The sequence below is a fragment of the Rhagoletis pomonella genome, unplaced genomic scaffold (assembly GCF_013731165.1).
Source record: "Rhagoletis pomonella isolate Grant_MI unplaced genomic scaffold, Rhpom_1.0 Rhpom_scaffold_00010, whole genome shotgun sequence".
Classification (NCBI taxonomy): domain Eukaryota; kingdom Metazoa; phylum Arthropoda; class Insecta; order Diptera; family Tephritidae; genus Rhagoletis; species Rhagoletis pomonella.
Window position 1 is genome coordinate 35510178 of NW_023458564.1, and position 18548 is coordinate 35528725.

The following is an 18548-nucleotide window of genomic DNA, read 5'->3' on the forward strand; positions in this document are numbered from 1 at the left end:
TGCCACTGCTAAGGGAGCGGTGCGAGAGAGACAACTGTCAGTTTATCAAACCTTGTATTATTGAATCATGTTACTGCTAATATTTGCAGTCAATGCCGCAGCAAACACAATACGGCGTTGTCAGTGACTGCTTTTTTTGACATTCCCTTTTGTTTGTTTACATTTTTGTTGTTGCCTTTTAGGCTTCAATGACATCATTTTGGTCTTAACGTCGATGTGAGCGGTCGTGTATTGTCGCAGCGGATTTGAGAACGAGCAACAAGCAAGTGGTTGGCATTTTTTTTATATCCAAGTTGGAGTATTCGCAAATTATATTATTCTTTGTTTATATAAAAATCTTGGTGATAATTAAAGTGTGTAAGCTAAGTGCAGAAGAGGAATAACTGGCTATTCAAGCGGTGTTGATTGGGGTAAGTCTGGTAGCTGAAAGTTTGTTTTTTGGCTTGGGCAGCGGCGTATTAGCACAAAATGGCGGACGCTTCGGCGTCGCCTGAAAATACCAATATGGACGGTGCGGCTTTTATGCTAGCGCCTGCCATGGTTGGTAATGGCAGCAAGTTTAAGAAAAAAAATAGAACAGGATCTAAAAGGAAAAAAAAAGATGCAAATGAGTTGTTAGAGGAGTTTACAGAATCGGACGAGGACATGGGGGTTACCTCCATGACTCCCATAATTCCAATGAGTGGCATGTTAGTGAAGAGGGGAACTTATGTAATAAATGCACAGTCGGACAATATCGTAGATGAAGCGACGGTAGGCAATGGTGTAGGCAGCAACAAAATGGTCGGTAATGACAATTTGGCAGGCAGCAACAACATAGCAGGCAACATAAGTATGGTAGGCAATAACATGGCAGGCAACTACAACAGGACGGGTAGTACAGTTGGAACAACAAACACAAGCTCTAGCTTTCTAGCAAACAGTGGGCCGGTATCAGACAATGGTAACATAAATGCTACGGTTGTAATGCAAAGCGGGGGTGTTCATAAGGAAATTAAAATTGTAAACGGTGGGACAGATGGGTGTGAAAATAGTGTTGGTGGAAAAAGTGACTTGTCTAAAGAAAAGCGGATGGTGGAAAATCTGTACGATGCTGATTATCGAGGTGAAGCTGTTGTACTAATGGATACGTCCAAGAGTACCAGCTTTGAAAATAAAAGTATTAAAAACGGTCTCTTTTTGTTCGACAAAATTCGTAAACTTAATGTAGCTGGAATGAAAAACATTTTAGCAATCGGTAGGTCGCTTTATAAAGTGTTTTTTGATACAATTAGTCATGCAAATAATAGTTTATATAACGAGAAACTGAGCCAGATGGGAATTCGGGTTTTTATTCCGCGAAGCTTTATGGAGACGTATGGAGTGATACGTCAAATACCGGTAGACTTTTTAGACGATGAATTAATGCTTAACATGCAGTCGGGGGTTGAAGTTAAGTCTGTGTCCAGGATCACTAGACGTGATCCTGTCAACAACGGCAATTTTGTACCTACAATGTCCATAAAAATTGGTTTCAAGGGGAATGTAATTCCTGAAGAGGTGTTAATTTCAATTCCTCCAAACACCGCGACAGGTTTTGTTTCCAAAATAAAGTGCAATGATTTTCTAATCAATACAGTGGCAAATTAGAGATGCCAATGGCGCAAGAATTAATATATCGTTAGTTATAACAGTCCCGAAACGATAGTTGGAAAGCCATTGTAGGAACTCTGCAGATTATATAGCTGCGTTTTACTTAAAGCGAGTCAGAAAAGAACACTCGAACCGGGCATAAATGCTGTTTGGCTCCAAATCACAAATAAAAAGATATACTGGGATCGATAGAGTTGATTGAGCTGAGTATAACGGTATACTTATTTTGTTGGGAAACAACAAAAACAAGAAGTATCAAAGGTTAAAATTCAAAATATTATATTTTGGAAATCAAGACTTCTTAAAAACAAATGGATAGATTTTGATCTCATTTAATAGGAAATTTTATTTCCTTTAATTTGGTATAAGTACTTTATATATAAGTTGTATAGTTCTTACAAAAATTGAATTCATGTAAATTAATTATAAAAAAAAGCTTACAAACCCTTAGTGAAGAGAATTCTACTTTGTGAGAGTTATAATCCCTAAGTGCGGCCGATGGTGTTCTCTATAAAAGGCGTTCAGTGCCTTTTCTTCACAACACAGAAAAAGAATTATACTTTGTGAGGGTTATAATCCCTAAGTGCGACCGAAGGCCGCCTACGCTGAAAGGCGTTCTCTGTAAACAGAAAAAAGAATTCTACTTTGTGAGGGTTATAATTCCTAAGTGCGGCGAAGGCAAAAGGTGTTTTTTTTATAATTATTTTACATTAATTAAATTTTTGTAAGAACTGTACAACAGATATATAAATTATGTATACCAAATTAAAGGGCATCAAATTTCTTATTTTCTATTTCCATTGGATCAAAATTTTCAAAATCCATCCATTTGTTTTTAAGAAATCTTGACATGGTCCATAGGATTAAATTTATTGCTGCCCAGCTGTCATTTTGGCCGCTAGATATAAATTATATCAGTGCTAATGTGAAATAGCTCCTAATGGGCTGTTTTTGCTTACGCGGAAAAGCACATTTAGCTCTAAATGCTACTCTTAATGTACATTTATCCATACAAAATTCGTCACCTAAATGCAATTAAATGCAACTCCGTTTTTGCATTGAGAATCTAAATTCTAAAAGCAACCCTGCGATCTTCCAAAATTTCCACGATTCGAACATGCTTTAATGAGAAAAAGTGGCAGCATTACTTTTTCGCGTATACAGTGGCTAGCTGCGTTTAAGTAATCGCCGATTGAGATTTCATTTATTATTTTACATTATTTGTATAAAGAAAATTTACGCAAATTGAACATCGATGTGATGCTGATAGATATCTGGATCAATTTGTAATCAACTCTGCGCATGAATCACGTATGACGACAATCGTCTGAACGATATCGTGTGTTGATTGTCTTGCTTCATAAAAATCAAAAATTGTTTGATCGTTTGTGCGATATCGTCAACTAGATTCCAGTTTTGCTTCACGTAACAGTAACAGTAACAGGCTAACCTAATATTCACGCACGCCGCCAATTTAGTGTCAAAAATTTCTCATGCACATACAACTTGTATGGGACCAACCGAAATTGAACGGCGTGCGTATGAAGCTAACTCAATTTCCAATTTTTGTTCTGCGTGACATTTTGATTTGACATTTCGCTCAATGAAATCAAATGCAAACGCAAGCAAGCCAATTTCGGGCGACGCAAAAAAACAAATTCGATTGCGTGCGTACCAAACCGCAAGCCGCGGATATTAGGTTAGCCTGTAACACGTAATAGGCTGTTTTTGCTTACGCGTAAAAGCACATTTAGCGCATTTAGCTCTAAATGCTACTCTAAATGTACATTTATGCATACAAAATTCGTCACCTAAATGCAACTCCATTTTTGCATTAAGAATCTAAATGCTAAAAGCAACCCTGTGATCTTCCAAAATTTCCACGATTCGAACATGGTTTAAAGAGAAAAGGTGGCCACATTGCTATTTCGAGTATACAGTTGCTAGCTGCGTTTCAGTGATCGCCGATCGAGATTTCTTTTATTTTGCATTACATATTTGGATAAAGTAAAGTTAAGCAAATTCAACATCGATTTGATGCTGATAGAAATCTGGATCAATTTGTGATCAACTCTGTTTGGTTTGTTTCCTAATTAAGTGAGGAAATTATAATTGACAGCACCGACAAATGAATATATACACAAACAAATGTTCGGTTATGGTTAAAACAATTCAAGTTTTTGTATTGAATTTTTGGTTTAAAATTTATTTTTTCCTTTCCAGTAGGGTTTTTGCACATTATCTTCTGCGTGAGAGTTGATCGTAATAGATACAGATCTGAATAAGCGACTGGAACACGGCTGTTTGTCAAAAGCATACGATGTCGAACTTGCGTATATGTACATTTGCTAAATGCGATAGCATGAACGCTCTTCGAAAAAATATGTTCGAAAGTGCTAAATGTTGCATTTTAAATGCAGCAAAAACGCCGCATAAAAAATGTATTTTTGCCAGATTTAATGACTTAACAAATTAAGAAAATAGGCTATTTTACATCCGATTACATAATAACAAATATTTTAACAGAAAACAGCTCAATATTTGCTTTTATATTAAAATATCAATAATATTGCCGCCACGAAGTTTCCATGCAAGTGAACATGTAGCTGTCAAAGTACCAAATTGCCGGCAAGATATAAGCTTTGATATATATTGCTCTTGAAGAGCAATGAGCGGCCTCCATTGGCTATTTATATCCTTGCATATGTATCAAGATATAAACTTTATCCTGTGGAGACGGGCAGTAAGCTTCTTGGTATGGCATACATACATTGATCTTCAGCTTTTCCTTTATTTCATAAAGCAGAAGTTCGTGAAAAAAGAAGTTGTCACTGCGCAGCAGTACCTAATTATACCGGCCGTCTTCATATGCTTGGAAATCTCGCTCTTGTCTTTTTAATTGGTTACGTAGTTTAGAAAATATTATTATTTTGATATATCCAACATTTTTTAACCTCTTATATCTTCGTTACTTTTAAATTGCGCCAAATAATAATTATATAGCTGAAATCAGCGGAAAAAGTACTATCGATGTGTTCTGTTTAGTTTTTCCATAGCTCAACGGTTGGCTATCTTGATGTATGCCATTGCCGGTGATGTTTGAGTGTCATGTCGCTAAGTGAAAGCACGCCCTAAGTTAATGTTGATCATAGTTGGTAATCGACTGATAATTTTTTAAATAAATAATATCGCTATTTCAAAATGAAAAAGTCCGGCATCACTGTTGCAAAAAAATAAAGACAGCACATTCAGCAGCGTCTTTTTCAGAGGAGGGTATTAAATCAAACCGAATTCGCATCGTGTGCAAAAAATAATTATATCAAGTCATACACAATTCGGTAGAAAAGCAAGTGAAAATGGCTGCAGCTTTGAATGGTGTATTTGCGAATACTTTGCAGGAGAAAATTAGAAAATCTAAGATATTGGTTGTCGGAGCCGGCGGAATTGGTTGCGAGATACTGAAGAATTTGGTACTCTCCGGATTTCCAGATATCGAAATAGTAAGTTATATATCTATTGAGCATCAACTTTTCATAATAAATTCTCTTTTACTAACAGATTGATTTAGACACAATTGATTTGAGCAACCTAAACCGTCAATTTTTATTTCATCGAGAACATGTGGGTAAATCCAAGGCTCAGGTGGCGCGTGAAAGTGCACTTCAATTTAATCCAGATGTAAAAATTCAAGCTTATCATGACAGTATTATGGCGTAAGTAAGAAGTTGTAATTAACTAAAGCCTATAACAAGTTTCCTACAAATTTTTTCTAGAACGGACTATGGGGTTAATTTCTTCAAAAAGTTCGACATTGTACTAAATGCCCTCGATAATCGGGCAGCACGTAACCACGTTAATCGCATGTGCCTACATGCAGAAGTTCCGCTTATTGAGAGTGGTACCGCTGGTTATAATGGCCAGGTGGAATTGATAAAAAAAGGATTAACTCAATGCTATGAATGCACCCCAAAGGCAAAACAAAAGACATTTCCCGGTTGTACTATTCGGAACACTCCTTCTGAGCCTATTCACTGCATCGTTTGGGCCAAACATCTTTTCAAGTAAGACAAATTTGACATTGTAAATATTACAATAGGTAGTATCTTATTTGTATCATTCCAGTCAGTTGTTTGGCGAAAGTGTTGAAGATGAGGATATTTCGCCAGACATGGCGGATCCTGAAGGTAATACTGCCGGCGATGGTGAACAGGAAGTGAAAATGGATGACAATATACCTGAGAATGAGTCTGGTAATATAGTTCGAGTAAATACACGTCAGTGGGCAAAGGAAGCTGACTATGATGCGGCTACACTTTTTAACAAGTTCTTCTATGATGATATAAAATACTTGTTATCTATGTCTAATCTGTGGAAGGAACGTAAAGCGCCAACACCTTTAAAATGGGATAGCGTATTGGTAAAGAAGGATAATGCGGAAAATGATATATCAGCGGATGCTTCGAAGGATACTACGCAACATTATCATAAAGTTTGGTCTTTAGCAGAATGTTCCACTGTATTTGCAGATTGCATAAAGAAATTAAAAACCAGCTACCTCAAGCTTAATGACGGCGAAGCACTTGTCTGGGACAAAGATGATCAACCTGCTATGGATTTTGTAGCTGCTTGTGCGAATATACGTGCATACATTTTTGAAATTGGGCGCAAATCACGTTTTGAAATTAAATCTATGGCTGGCAATATTATTCCAGCTATTGCCACGACTAACGCAATAACTGCTGGTGTCGTAGTTTTGCAGGCATTTAAAGTTTTGCAAGGACAACTCGAAAAATGCAAGTCCGTGTATATGCGCTTACGTCAGAACCCTCGTCAGCAGTTGCTGGTCCCGGAAAAGATCCTTACGGCTCCGAATCCGAAATGTATAGTTTGTTCTTCTGAACCAGCTGTTCACATTCGCATAGATACGAAAAAAATGCGAATTAAAGATTTCCGTGATGATGTCCTTATTAAAACTTTGAATATGGTGAATCCGGACGTTGTTGAGCCAAATAAGGGCATTGTGGTTATTTCTTCCGAAGAAGGCGAAACGGAGTGTAATGAGGACAAATTAATGTCTGAACTGGGCATCGTTGATGGTGTAATTCTCAAGTGTGACGATTTCTTCCAAAACTACGAGCTCGACGTTGTCGTAATACATTTTGATGCAGAACGCGATGAGAGTTTATTCGAAGTAGCTTCTGAAAGCAACCAAATAAAAGCGAAAGAAATTGAACCAATATTAGCGGAAAGTAATGGAAATAAGAAAGCTGAATCAACAGGTGAGGAAGATGCCGAAGATGGCCCATCTACATCCAAAAAAAGTCGCATAACAGAAGTTGTAGAAGACGACGACGATTTATGCTTAATTGAAGATGACGATGAATGTAACGCAGAAGATAAAGTTGTTGCAGCGACTGATAAGAAAAGTCGCGTGGCAGAAGGGGTTGAAAACGACGAGGATTTATCCTTAATTGAAGATGACGATGTATGTACCGTCGAGGATAAAGTTGTTGCAGCGACTGATAAGTTAACTGTTACCAGCCCTGTTAAAGGAGCAACGGTACCTAAGCTTAGTAACAAACGCAAACCATCTCCACTGACTGATGATGAGGTAACCGAGATTAAGGACTCAGACGATGAGGAAATAGACGGTCCAACTAAGTCCAAGCGTTTTCGCAGCTCACCGCCTAAAGATTTGAATACATCAGAGGTCATAAATATCGATTGAAAAAACTACAATAATTTTGATATTATTTACTTATCAAGGTATTGAGTTATTAATACCCTGGTATTAACTACATACAGAAATCATTATGCATTAGGTTTTTGAATCAAATCGTCATGCTTTATTAATTTTCATACTTATTCTAAAATTTAAAACCATTCATTACGTCATCTGTCAGCACTTTAATAGTTACACACTTGATAAGCCTGATGACATAGACAGGATTTTAGATCCTATTAAAACAAAAATATGTAATTCCATACGAAAATATAAAACATAATCACAACATCAACTACTTAAATATATTTACTTCTACGTTAAATAAAAATTTGGCGTTATCTTTCGGTCTTTCCTTATGTTGAACTATATGCCTCGACTGAGCATAGGTAAGTGCATTGAATTACCTCTTCCGATGGATCGGCTGTATCACAATAATAACTTAGGGGGGTTGGAATACGTTCCAGGCATATTAAAGGTATTTGCTCTGTCTTCTTTCCAAGTAATCCACCATCTTTTACGACGGTGGTCAATCTTGGAGTACCTGCTACACGGTAGAAACGACAACGTCGACTTCCATATTGTGGTATATCAGCTTCGTACGGAGGACTTAGTATATCGAAGAACGCAGCCATACCGCCAACTGCTGTTAATTCATGATAATTACTGTCGTTAGGCGTTAGAACAGCAGATTCTGTACTTGGATCTACGATCTTTGGTTCGTTTGGATGAACATAAACCTCTCTTGCACTTCGATCATATAGAGGTTCATTAGGGCTTAACGGCTGTTTGGTATAGCACTGAAGTTTTAGCTTTCCGAAGATTCCGCGTAGAAGACCATGCATACATGGATGATCGTGAAGAGGCATCGTATACCCTTCCCGCATAACAAATACGCTCATGGACACCATATCGTTCTCGAAAATATGCACATAAGTGCATGGCGCTCGTCTGGGTCTTTTGAATACCGCTTCAAATTGTTGAGGCTGGATATGGATATCACGAAATGTGAGCTGTTCAGTTAGTTCCTTTAGCAACGCAAAATTAACATTGAAAGTAGCATGATTAGCTTGATCGAATGTTTTGAATGCTTGTCGAAGCACATTGACAAACAACGAGGACATCCTCAGCAACTTTATAATTGAAAAAAATGTCCCAGTTATGGAATGTTAACTAACGATAAATAAAACTTTGCCCGTGATACTTTTCCTGCAGTCAAAAACATCTGTTCATTGTTTTAGTTGTATACAGTGCTGCTAATCAAAACAAATTTACGCACTTTCCAATAGGGATGCCAGCTCTATTAAGACTAAATCCCCAAATTCCTCAAAAAATTCGCCTATTTTCAATGGTATTCCCCGAAATAAAATTACAATTTATGGTACTTCATTTTAATTTTTATTATCAAAAGAATTAACTAATGTCATTAATTATACCGCGATAATAAGGACATAGTCTTTTTTAATAACATATAGAATTCATACTTCGGAGTATATTTCGTAAAGCATAACATATGGGTAATTTCCAAACAAAAAGCTATTTTTCTCCACATCTCAAATTATTTTTTCGGTGGTAAAAGCGAAAAGTCAAAACAGCATTGTACGGTCCCAATAGTGAACCACCATTACATGCGTTGTTTTTTGTTATTGAAATCTGTTTTGTTTTCTTTGGCGAACGGTATATCTTTGATGTATTATACCTACTTCATATACAAATTTTTGTCCCCGCCCAGGTTATTCGATAATCAACATAAAAGGAAACAATGAAAAAAGGCGTAACTGTTTGTGAATGACTACGATAACTTGTACTGTTTTATTCTATGTGTGCTTATATATTTTAGCTCTGATCCAATACTTTTCGTGAGAAATCCTGTCAAACTGTCAAACAGCAAAATTGCTCTCTGAAGTGAGAGTAAAAAGTGAGTAACAACAAAAAGTACGGGAACAAAAAAAAAAAACAATTTTTACTGTAAAAACGTCAACCAGTGATTGCTTGACACTTTTCATCATTTTAGGTTCATTCCTTATCTTTTTGGACTAAAATCTGAAAAGTCAAAATGCCAGAGCGTAAGCAAAATGAGCTCACTAAAAGAGAATAACAGGAAAAAGTAAAGGAACGCAAAAAACCAAACTTTTAATCCAAAGAATGGCAACAACAAAACTAACGTCAAATAAGAATAGAACTGTATGTACAAAACATATTCACACAAGCACAAGCAGAATAAACACTTACTATATCAATTATTTTTTGCCTCATTCCAAATTCAATTCACTTTTTTTACTTTTTAGATTATTCTCACATTTTGCGTATTCTTTAATTTCCGTTAATTTAAATTCAGTTGAGTTTGACACTTTTCAAGATTTAGGTAGCAAAAATTCCTCTGACTAAATCTGACTAATTCGACCGAAGAGAGTCACTCTCACTGAGTGTTGCTCTCTCATTTTTCCTGTCATTTTCGAGTTAAGGAACGCTTTTTGGACTAAATCTGACTAAATCTGACTACTTCGGACTTTTTCTGACTATTTCTGGGAGATAAGGAACGCAACTTTTACCAGAAGAAAAAGTTCGGGTAAAATCTTGCAACTTCATTCTCTACACACCTCTCCAAAAGTCGCTCTCATTTAAGGGATTTTGGAATACGGGAACATTTTTCCTGCAACTTCCTGCAAGATCGTATAAAAACCTGTAAGTTCAAGGAGTACTGGATCAGAGCTATTAGGTTTGTAAAAGAAAAAGTAAAAAATTGCAGCGCGAGCGTATAAGCAAAATAGAGCGTAAAATTGAGAAGAAGAGAAAACTAGCAGAAAAAGTTATTGAACACACTTGAAAACTTGCAAGTGAATTAAGGCCCGTCCACATAGAACTTTGGCGTTGGCGTCGCTTCAACAGATGACTATGAATACATGAATTCAAATGCAGCCGTCCACATAGCCAATATTCGGCAACGCTCACGCCAACACAAAGCAAAAATATGGCCAACTGTCATCTTTTCGCGTGCGTCGCTCGTCAGCTGTTGTAAATAAATAAAATTATGTGAAATATTTTTCCTTTTTAATCAAGTGTGGGCAAGAAATACCGTTTATAATGCAGATATTGATATGAAGTATTAATTTATCTGTCGTTAGTATGTTAATTAAGTGGCCCAAGCATTCACTGTCAAGCGTTCATTGTTTGGTGATATGCAAATGTTTTAAAAGCATGCGTTTCTTCTTCTTCTTTTTTTTTGGCGCTGTAACCGCTTAAGCCATTTTGGCTGAATTCAACAAAGCACGCTAGTCGTTACTCTTCTGTGCCAACTGCCGCCAGTTGTAAATGCCAAGTGAAGCCAAGTCCTTCTCTATTTGGTCTTTCCATCACCCCCTCTTCCTCCGATAACACCAGCGGGTTCCCAATTGAATACTTTCAGAGCTGGTGCGTCGGAGTCCATTCGAACGACATGGCCAAGCCAGCGGAGCCGCTATATTTTAATTCGCTGCACTATGCCCATGTCGTTGTAAAGCTCATACAGGTCTCTCGAACACTCCAGGAGCTGTCTCATCGGATGTTATCATTGTCCATGCTTATGCGTCATATACCAACACGGGCATGATGAGTGACTTATAGAGTGTGGTTTTCGTACGACGAGAGAGGACATTACTCCTCAATTGCCTATTCAGTCCAAAGTACAACTTCTTGGCAAAAGAATGACGTTGAATTTCGATGCTGACTTTAATAGCGGTGTTAATGCTGATTCCCAGGTAAACGAAATTCGAAATTATAAGATGTTCATCACTGATTAATGTTTCAAACAATTCAGACTGCAAATAAGTCCGCAAGTACGGTATTGACAACATATGTTGCTGTGTCAAATTTGAGGACGTTAGCATAGGCGGTTACAGAGATGACCGATAAGAAGATTTCAGTTTGTATGGGCGGTGCCACGCCCCCCTTTCCAAAATCTACCAAACTTCGCCGAAAGTACGGTATTGACAACATATGTTTCTGTATCAATTTTCTGGACGTTAGCATAAGCGGTTGTAGAAATAAGCGATATGAGAACTTCAGTTTGTATGGGCGGTGCCACGCCCCCCTTTCCAAAATCTACCAAACTTCGCCGTAAGTACGGTATTGAAAACATATGTTGCTGTGTCAAATTTCCGGACGTCAGCATAAGAGGTTCCAGAGATAAGCGATATGAGAATTTCAGTTTGTATGGGCGGTGCCACGCCCCCTTTTCCAAAATCTACCACTTTTCGCCGTAAGTACGGTATTGACAACATATGTTGCTGTGCCAGATTTCAGGACGTTAGCATAGGTGGTTACAGAGATGACCGATAAGAGAATTTCAGTTTGTATAGGAGGTGCCACGCCCCGTTTCCCAGTACCTACCATTTTTCACCGTAAGTAGGGTATTCACAATCTATGCATCTGTGCTAAGTTTCAGTTCCCCAGCATAATTCGCTCTAGAGATATAGTGGTTTTCACATTTTAGCCTATATGTCAGATGCCACGCCCCCTATATATAGGGATTAACATTTCTCGATTAGAGGAAGTTATATCCCTTAAATCGGTGTATGTTTCATTGAAATCGAGCGAACGGTGCCTTCACAAAAGGTTCCGCCGCGTAGTTCGAGCTATATTTAGGCAAGTGGGTGGTCAGAATTGTTTTTTTGGTCTAGTATGATACTATAGCTTACCATGTCACCCTGTTTAATAAGAAACTCTTGTGTATAAATATCAGTAGGTGTGGTAGCTTCAGCCCATCGGTGTAGGGAGAGTTTAATCGAAGTAGGTTGAAGTAGTCAAGGAGGAAATATAAAGTGTTTGCTAATCTTATAGTTGATTGGAATGTCTAATGCGTTTGCTGTTGTTATTATTTGGTTAAAAGTTGATGGAATTCAAAAGAGGCTTCTTTTATTTTCTTTAGTTTTACTGCCAAATTAGGTAGTAAGGTGTTGTCGTTAATTGAAATGGATTTGCAGAGTTTATGTACAGCCATCTCATGGCTTAGTTCTATTGGCAGTATTTTAGCTTCGCATCTAATATTAGTTACAGGTGTAGTCCTGTATGCTCCAAGAGCTATTATAATGGCTGAGTTTAGGGTTGAGTTTAGTCTGTTTAAAATAGATTTCGGGGAGAAATATTATTTTATCAGTTTTCACCTTAGTAGATCCATGGTTAAAGAAAAATACTTTGACGGATGAGGAAGCCTCTCAGGCCTTAATATCGTCGTCGTATGGCGATGGACCGGAATATACATTTTTCATTTAAATCAGTATCAAAAGCTCTCTGGCCCCTACATTCGGCTTTTGATATGCGAGTCTCCCCTAAACCATTTTTTTCATATTTTTGGCCTATATGCGCTCTTATTAGAGACCTAAATACTTGGGTACCGAGTATCGAAAGAATTGGATAATTTTTAAATCGGTACCGAGTATCGGTCAATACTTAAAGGTATCAACTCAGTGCGGCTCTTCCCAGCAAGCAAACAATTTTAATTTTGCAGTCGCGTTTGGAGTACATTTTTCGTAACTGGAACAGTACCTGAAAACAGTTTAGTTCCTTAACATTGGGCGCGTGGACAAAAAATTTTTGCTGAACCACTTTTTGCCAAGTTTTAAGGTATTATTTTTGTTGCAAATTAATTTTGTTATATTTTTATAAATAATATAGTTCATTCCGTGTAATTTCCAACCTTGTGCAATATTAAAAAAAAATCAATAAACTTTCGTTCAAATTTCGAGTTATTTTAAATGTTCTAAAAAATCTACCGTAATTTTTAGCCATTTGAAACTAGAATTCAATGTGCTACAAACCTTAATACTCAGAATTTAAAAAAAAACTCGAAATTTTTACGAAAACTGCATACATTTTTAAGGCAGTATCACTAGATTGTTCCATTTGTACAGATTTGTACATTTTTATATTGGGCTATTGGTACAAAATAAAAAAATTGGGACAAATTTTATTTTAGTCAAAAGATTGGTACATTTCAGCAATTTTCAACAAATTTCGGCAAATACCCAATCGTTTGACACTGCATTTAAACTTGTATATATACGGATGTTGTGAAAGAATGAACTGTAAAAAACTAATCAAAATTAAATAACAACAAAAATAATATTTTAAAACTTGTCAAAATTTGGTGCGGCTATAATTTTTTCGACTACTGTACATAAATTACTTGGCCGTGCTACTTGTGCTAATAGCACAATGCCACTAATATTTGACTTACAAACCAAATACGGGCACGAATTTCAAAATTTCAACCCTGCTTGAGTGAAATATTTTATTTTTATCAGAATTTTTCTTTTAAGCAAACTATGTTAAAATAAAAGTGAAAATAGAAATGGATTTTGTCACTTCATTAAAATTTACATACATATGTACAGTGGCTGATCTAGGATTTTACTACAAGGGGCGGCAGGGGGTTTTCGATTTTTAAATTTATCACCAATATGATGTATCTTTCGAAAGTAGGTATAGATGGTTCATACCTTTATGGCCAAGGATATAATGAAGCTCCAGCGATTAGTGGTGAATTCAACGGAGTCCAAGCATACATACAATTGGATTTTCTCTTGCCATTTATGTGCACTGTGCTCCAGGGCCTTTCGAACCCGAAAACCACGCCCGTAAATCCGCCACTGCATATGTTTAACTTAAAAAAATACTTATGACTAGTGTACAATAAAAATACAATAATGCATACATACATATGTATGTATAATAACAACACTGGGAATTTGTTTTCACATAACTTGCTTAACCAAAACTAATGATCCTAATTACAACAAAAATAAGAAAATATAAACTTTGTCATATACAAAAAAATGAAAAATAAATCACACACTTCTATGGCGATTTCAATGCTAATATTGAAAATCATTTAATTGCTCTTAATTTTTTATGCTTTAATGAGCGATAGCATTTGGTAAAGATAGAAATGATAAATTTGTGTAAGTAGCAAACGTGTTTGATTTTCAACAATATTGCTTGATAATTTTTAATTTTGTGTCGATTGTACTTAACTGTGTGACTGACAGCAGGTTTGCGGATTACAAATGCCCGAAAGTACTAAAATTACGCTGCTGAACATTTTTGATTGCTATTTCTAATTTCAAGTGCCGAAGGAAAAATGTGCTTGATGCGTGTTTTAAATAACCGTCGCCTTGACTATGCTTATTCATGCCTTTAAAGTTTACCTAGTCATTAGCAGAGGACTTTCGAGGTGTTATATCGCAGGCTAACTTCCACTTAAGCTAGAAGTGCGGGTATATACACGCGGCTTGGAGAGTGGTCAGAGTGCTAGCATTTGAAACCATTTTTTTTTTACTAAAAACCCTTGGGTAAGCTGGTTGACTTGGCCAAGGGCGCTGGTGGATAGAAAAAGCGCTTGCACCTAGAGACTCCGCGGCGGGACTATTTCTCGGCACTAATGTGGGGTCTTAACAACCTTCGGTTGTCAGATACATAGCAGAGCTTGTGATCGAAACAAAGTTAGTGAGTTTTATCTACCGTACTCGAATACTCTGTGATAGAACTGTCGTCTTCTTGACGTGCTTTTGGTTTGGATACGTTTATGACCTCATCGAGAACTTAGTGATCAAGTAGTCTGCAACTAATAGACTTGCCGTTAATCATATATAAAGAGGCGGTTGCCGCCTTTATACCGCCGCAGGCAAGCCAATGTTAACAGATGGAGCCTTTTTCGTAAAGTTATATGCCTGATTTTTGATACCACAGTAAAGCCTATAATACCAAGGGAGTAATGGTTTGGCTGGCCGCTGTGGTGTAGTGGTAAGCATGGCGCGCTTCAACTCCGCAACGCCTGGGTTCAAATCCTGGTCAAAGCAACATCGCAAAAAATATAGAAAAAAGGTTTTTTCTTAACAGCGGTCGTCCTTCGGCAGGCAATGGCAAACCTCCGGGTGTATTTCTGCCATGAAAAACAGCTTCTCATAAAAATACAATCGCCGTTCGGAGCCGGCGTAAAACTTTAGGTCCCTCTGCTTTGTGTGACAACATCAGGGCGCACGCCACAAATCAGAGCAGAAGCTCGGTCAAACACTAACATATGTGTAAGCGCCAATCTATTATTATTATTAATGGTCTGGTGAAATTAGCTTGTCTTTTGAAATCAGTTTGATAGCTCGGACCACTTATGCCAGATTTTACGAACTAACTACCGCTAAGCTCTATCTCCGGCTGGAAGAAGCGGCCGATGTTCTACCTCGGAAACTCTCCACCAACTTCAAATTTAGGCTTCCAGGGCACTTTAGTGTTTTCCAAACAGAGGGGGATGACAATAAGGAAAGCCTGAACTCCTTTACAATTAGACAAATATGCATATAAGGCCAAAAAGATGTTATTGGGAGCTACCGGACGGATGAATTTGCCAAAGAGTGTAAGCGCAAAGAAGTCCAGTGTGCATGCAGAGGCTGGAATATCTTCTGACTAGCTGTAGATTACACATGGAAGGTGGCTTTTAACTTAGCATTGGGTAAAGCAATTTTGGCCTGTTGATACTTCCTAAACAGATTTGAAGTTTTCTCTCGGACAGCAATCAATTGCCAGCAAAAATTCGTTGCCGACACAATCTTGAATTGTAATTAGCTGTTTGTTGTACTATAAAAGATTTGACATCTTATTGTACTAATTATTTGATCTTGAAAATATTCGAAAACAAAGTAATCAAAGTCTAGTGTTGCGTAGGTCAGGCATCAAATCCGGAGCCTATTATTTATATGATAACAAGCACATTTCAAGACTCAGTTATGGAGACGGCCAATAATAATATCAGCCTTGAGATCTAACGGCGAATCGCTCTTGCCAGCAAGTGCTATTTTGGACTGAGTAGGTAATTGTGACGTAAAGTTTAATCTCATTGTATAGACTCTATAGGTCTCAAAGCATGCTCGTGCTGGTTTTAAGCAGCAGATGCATGGACATGACAACATCCGAGCAGACGGAGACAAAGATTTACGGATCTTATGCGTTGGTGACGGCGAGTATCGCAGACGATGGAACGATGACCTGTATGACCTTTACAACGCTAAAGACAGCGGCTCCTCTGGCTTGGTCATGGTACCAGAGGAAGGAAAGGCCTCCTCTGCGATGGAAGGCTATGTAGGTGGAGAGGAACTCGGCTTCATCTGGTATTTGCAATTGGCGTCAGTTGGTACAGAAGAGCAACGACGCACTACGGCGCCTCTGCCGCAAAAACGGTGTAAACCTCAAAAATTTCGTGAAAACGCTCGATGCTTTCCAGGGATTACGAAAATATAACCTTCATTATACAGGAATTAGTAGTTTAGGAGGTAGAGTCGCTCAAAGTTGGCAATTTTTCCACCTGGAGAAAAATGTGTATTTATTGTTCTTTTTCGTCATATTTAAGATTGTTGTCTGTAAATAAACCGAACAGTTGCTATTTTGTGTATTAGGTACTCCAATTTTTGGTATCAGAAAAAAGAAAAGTTATATTTTTTTCTATAAGTTATTAGAACTACCTATTTTTCGTTAAGTAAATTTTCGAGCCTTTTTCCAACTTTGGTAGAAGATAAAAAAATATCAAAAATGTCCTCTTTGAAACTAAGAGTGGTTATTCGCTAAGTATTTACTTACTTGAATTCACAATTTTCTTTTGCGCCTGTTTGCGCCTCTACTTTCTATATCAAGTAAAGTGAAACATCCTTGGATGAAAAAATGCGCCTATGTGTAATATATTGTTTAACAACAGTCGTTTTGGACTTTAAGGAGTAAAGTATTCTGTGTAGCTTTATTTAGGAGTGAATAGTATTTTTAAATATGTATACATAATTGACATTTATTTTCTAGTTACTTTCTAATTGTAATAATGTCTCTAGAAAACCTCAAGCTAAAGGGGACTACGTTTCGCATGGAAGAAGACGGAGACCTGAAGGAAAAAAAATCATTTAATGTATATCAAAATAAAAGCCAAATGGCAAGCCGCTAATCGTTCTACTACTAAGTTTGTAAGTCAGCATGAAAACTGGCTAACGGGTCAACCCATCGAAATGGAGGGATAGCAACAAAACCCATAGACGATTGCCTGACTGAAACTATAGCCACTGATCTTCTTTCAGAAGCATTATCTATGAAATACAGAAGAGACCAAGAAAAAGTTAAGTCTCATATAACAGAAGCAGTTGCGTTAGCAAGTCCAGTGGGACTCATGAGGATCAAAATAGCATTAACATACCACCAAGTGTATCGCCTAGGAAAAACACTTCCGAAGAGTCTTTGGCGCTGTTTCTAGATCTTCGTTTATCTAAGGAAAATATATAATATTGCGTGAGTCATTATTGCAACATAATGCCAATCGTCTTCCTAGATACCAATAAATTACGCCCTCATCAGTTAAATTGTGCCGTTCAGTCTTCGGAACTTATAAAAGCTACAGTGAGTGATATAAATAATTAAATCGCCAAATTAAAACCAACACTAATTGAAACCGAGGATGGGAACGTCATTACATACTGTTACGATTATCCTCGAAACCTTGAGGGATTTCCCAAATATACTCGGGCTCGTATCGCTGGATTGTTAAATAAATGCCAACGATGACCAAATTGTAGTACAATTAACTTTATTGTACAACAAACAATTTACAATACTTGCTAATACAGTAAAAAACACTTTACAATACTTGTTAAAGCAATAACAACGCTTTACTACTTGTTAACACAATTAAACTTATAGCTTGCTTATTCGCAACTCAATTCTCCGCTCACTTTACTTGTAGCTTGCTGACTTGTAACTTCGTAACTAACTCACCTCGTGGTGGCGGCGCCCTTATATACTTGCGCTGGCACTTATGGCAACTCTAGAACATTCTGAAGTTTATCGCTCATTCTCTTTCTCTCGCTGTTCGCAGTGTTCATCCAACTTGACGTTTCTCTTTGTGGAACATTCTACGTCATTCCTCGAACATTCTGCCTATTTCTCGTTGTTCGCTCTGTGTTGCCGCAGTATTCGCCACACTGCCCTCCACCTAAGTCTGATCGTCCCGATCAGACACACTTGCGGTTCCAAACGCTGCAAGCCTTTCCAAGTGGACCACCTTCATCTTGTTTCTTGGTCTCCCAACGGTCTGGATCCGATACACTACGTCATTTAGCCGTTTTACGACCTTATACGGACCTTCCCAGTTGCATTGTAGTTTTGGGGACAAACCTTTCTTTCGTTGTGGATT

At 37.5% G+C, this 18548-nt stretch overlaps 2 protein-coding genes across 2 annotated transcripts; one reads left to right on the forward strand and one right to left on the reverse strand.

Annotated features, from left to right (window-relative positions):
• Nucleotides 1–4865: 4865 nt before the first annotated feature.
• LOC118746289 (SUMO-activating enzyme subunit 2-like) lies at nt 4866–7649 on the forward strand. The gene is made up of 4 exons (XM_036480131.1): nt 4866–5132; nt 5191–5345; nt 5406–5693; nt 5755–7649. Exons 1-4 carry the CDS (start codon nt 4989–4991, stop codon nt 7358–7360), a joined length of 2193 nt encoding a protein of 730 aa, XP_036336024.1. The 5' UTR covers nt 4866–4988; the 3' UTR covers nt 7361–7649.
• LOC118746290 (2-aminoethanethiol dioxygenase-like) lies at nt 7451–8571 on the reverse strand. Its single transcript, XM_036480132.1, has one exon. The coding sequence runs from the start codon at nt 8476–8478 to the stop codon at nt 7711–7713; it is 768 nt and encodes a 255-aa protein (XP_036336025.1). The 5' UTR covers nt 8479–8571; the 3' UTR covers nt 7451–7710.
• Nucleotides 8572–18548: the final 9977 nt, after the last annotated feature.

What these genes read in the sequence shown, in the direction of transcription:
- LOC118746289 (XM_036480131.1), top strand. Translation starts at nt 4,989, where the DNA reads ATGGCTGCAGCTTTGAATGGTGTATTTGCGAATACTTTGCAGGAGAAA. An exon ending in GATTTCCAGATATCGAAATA is followed by an intron (nt 5,133 to 5,190) that starts GTAAGTTATATA and finishes TTTTACTAACAG; the next exon opens with ATTGATTTAGACACAATTGA. An exon ending in TATCATGACAGTATTATGGC is followed by an intron (nt 5,346 to 5,405) that starts GTAAGTAAGAAG and finishes AATTTTTTCTAG; the next exon opens with AACGGACTATGGGGTTAATT.
- LOC118746290 (XM_036480132.1), bottom strand. Translation starts at nt 8,478, where the DNA reads ATGTCCTCGTTGTTTGTCAATGTGCTTCGACAAGCATTCAAAACATTC.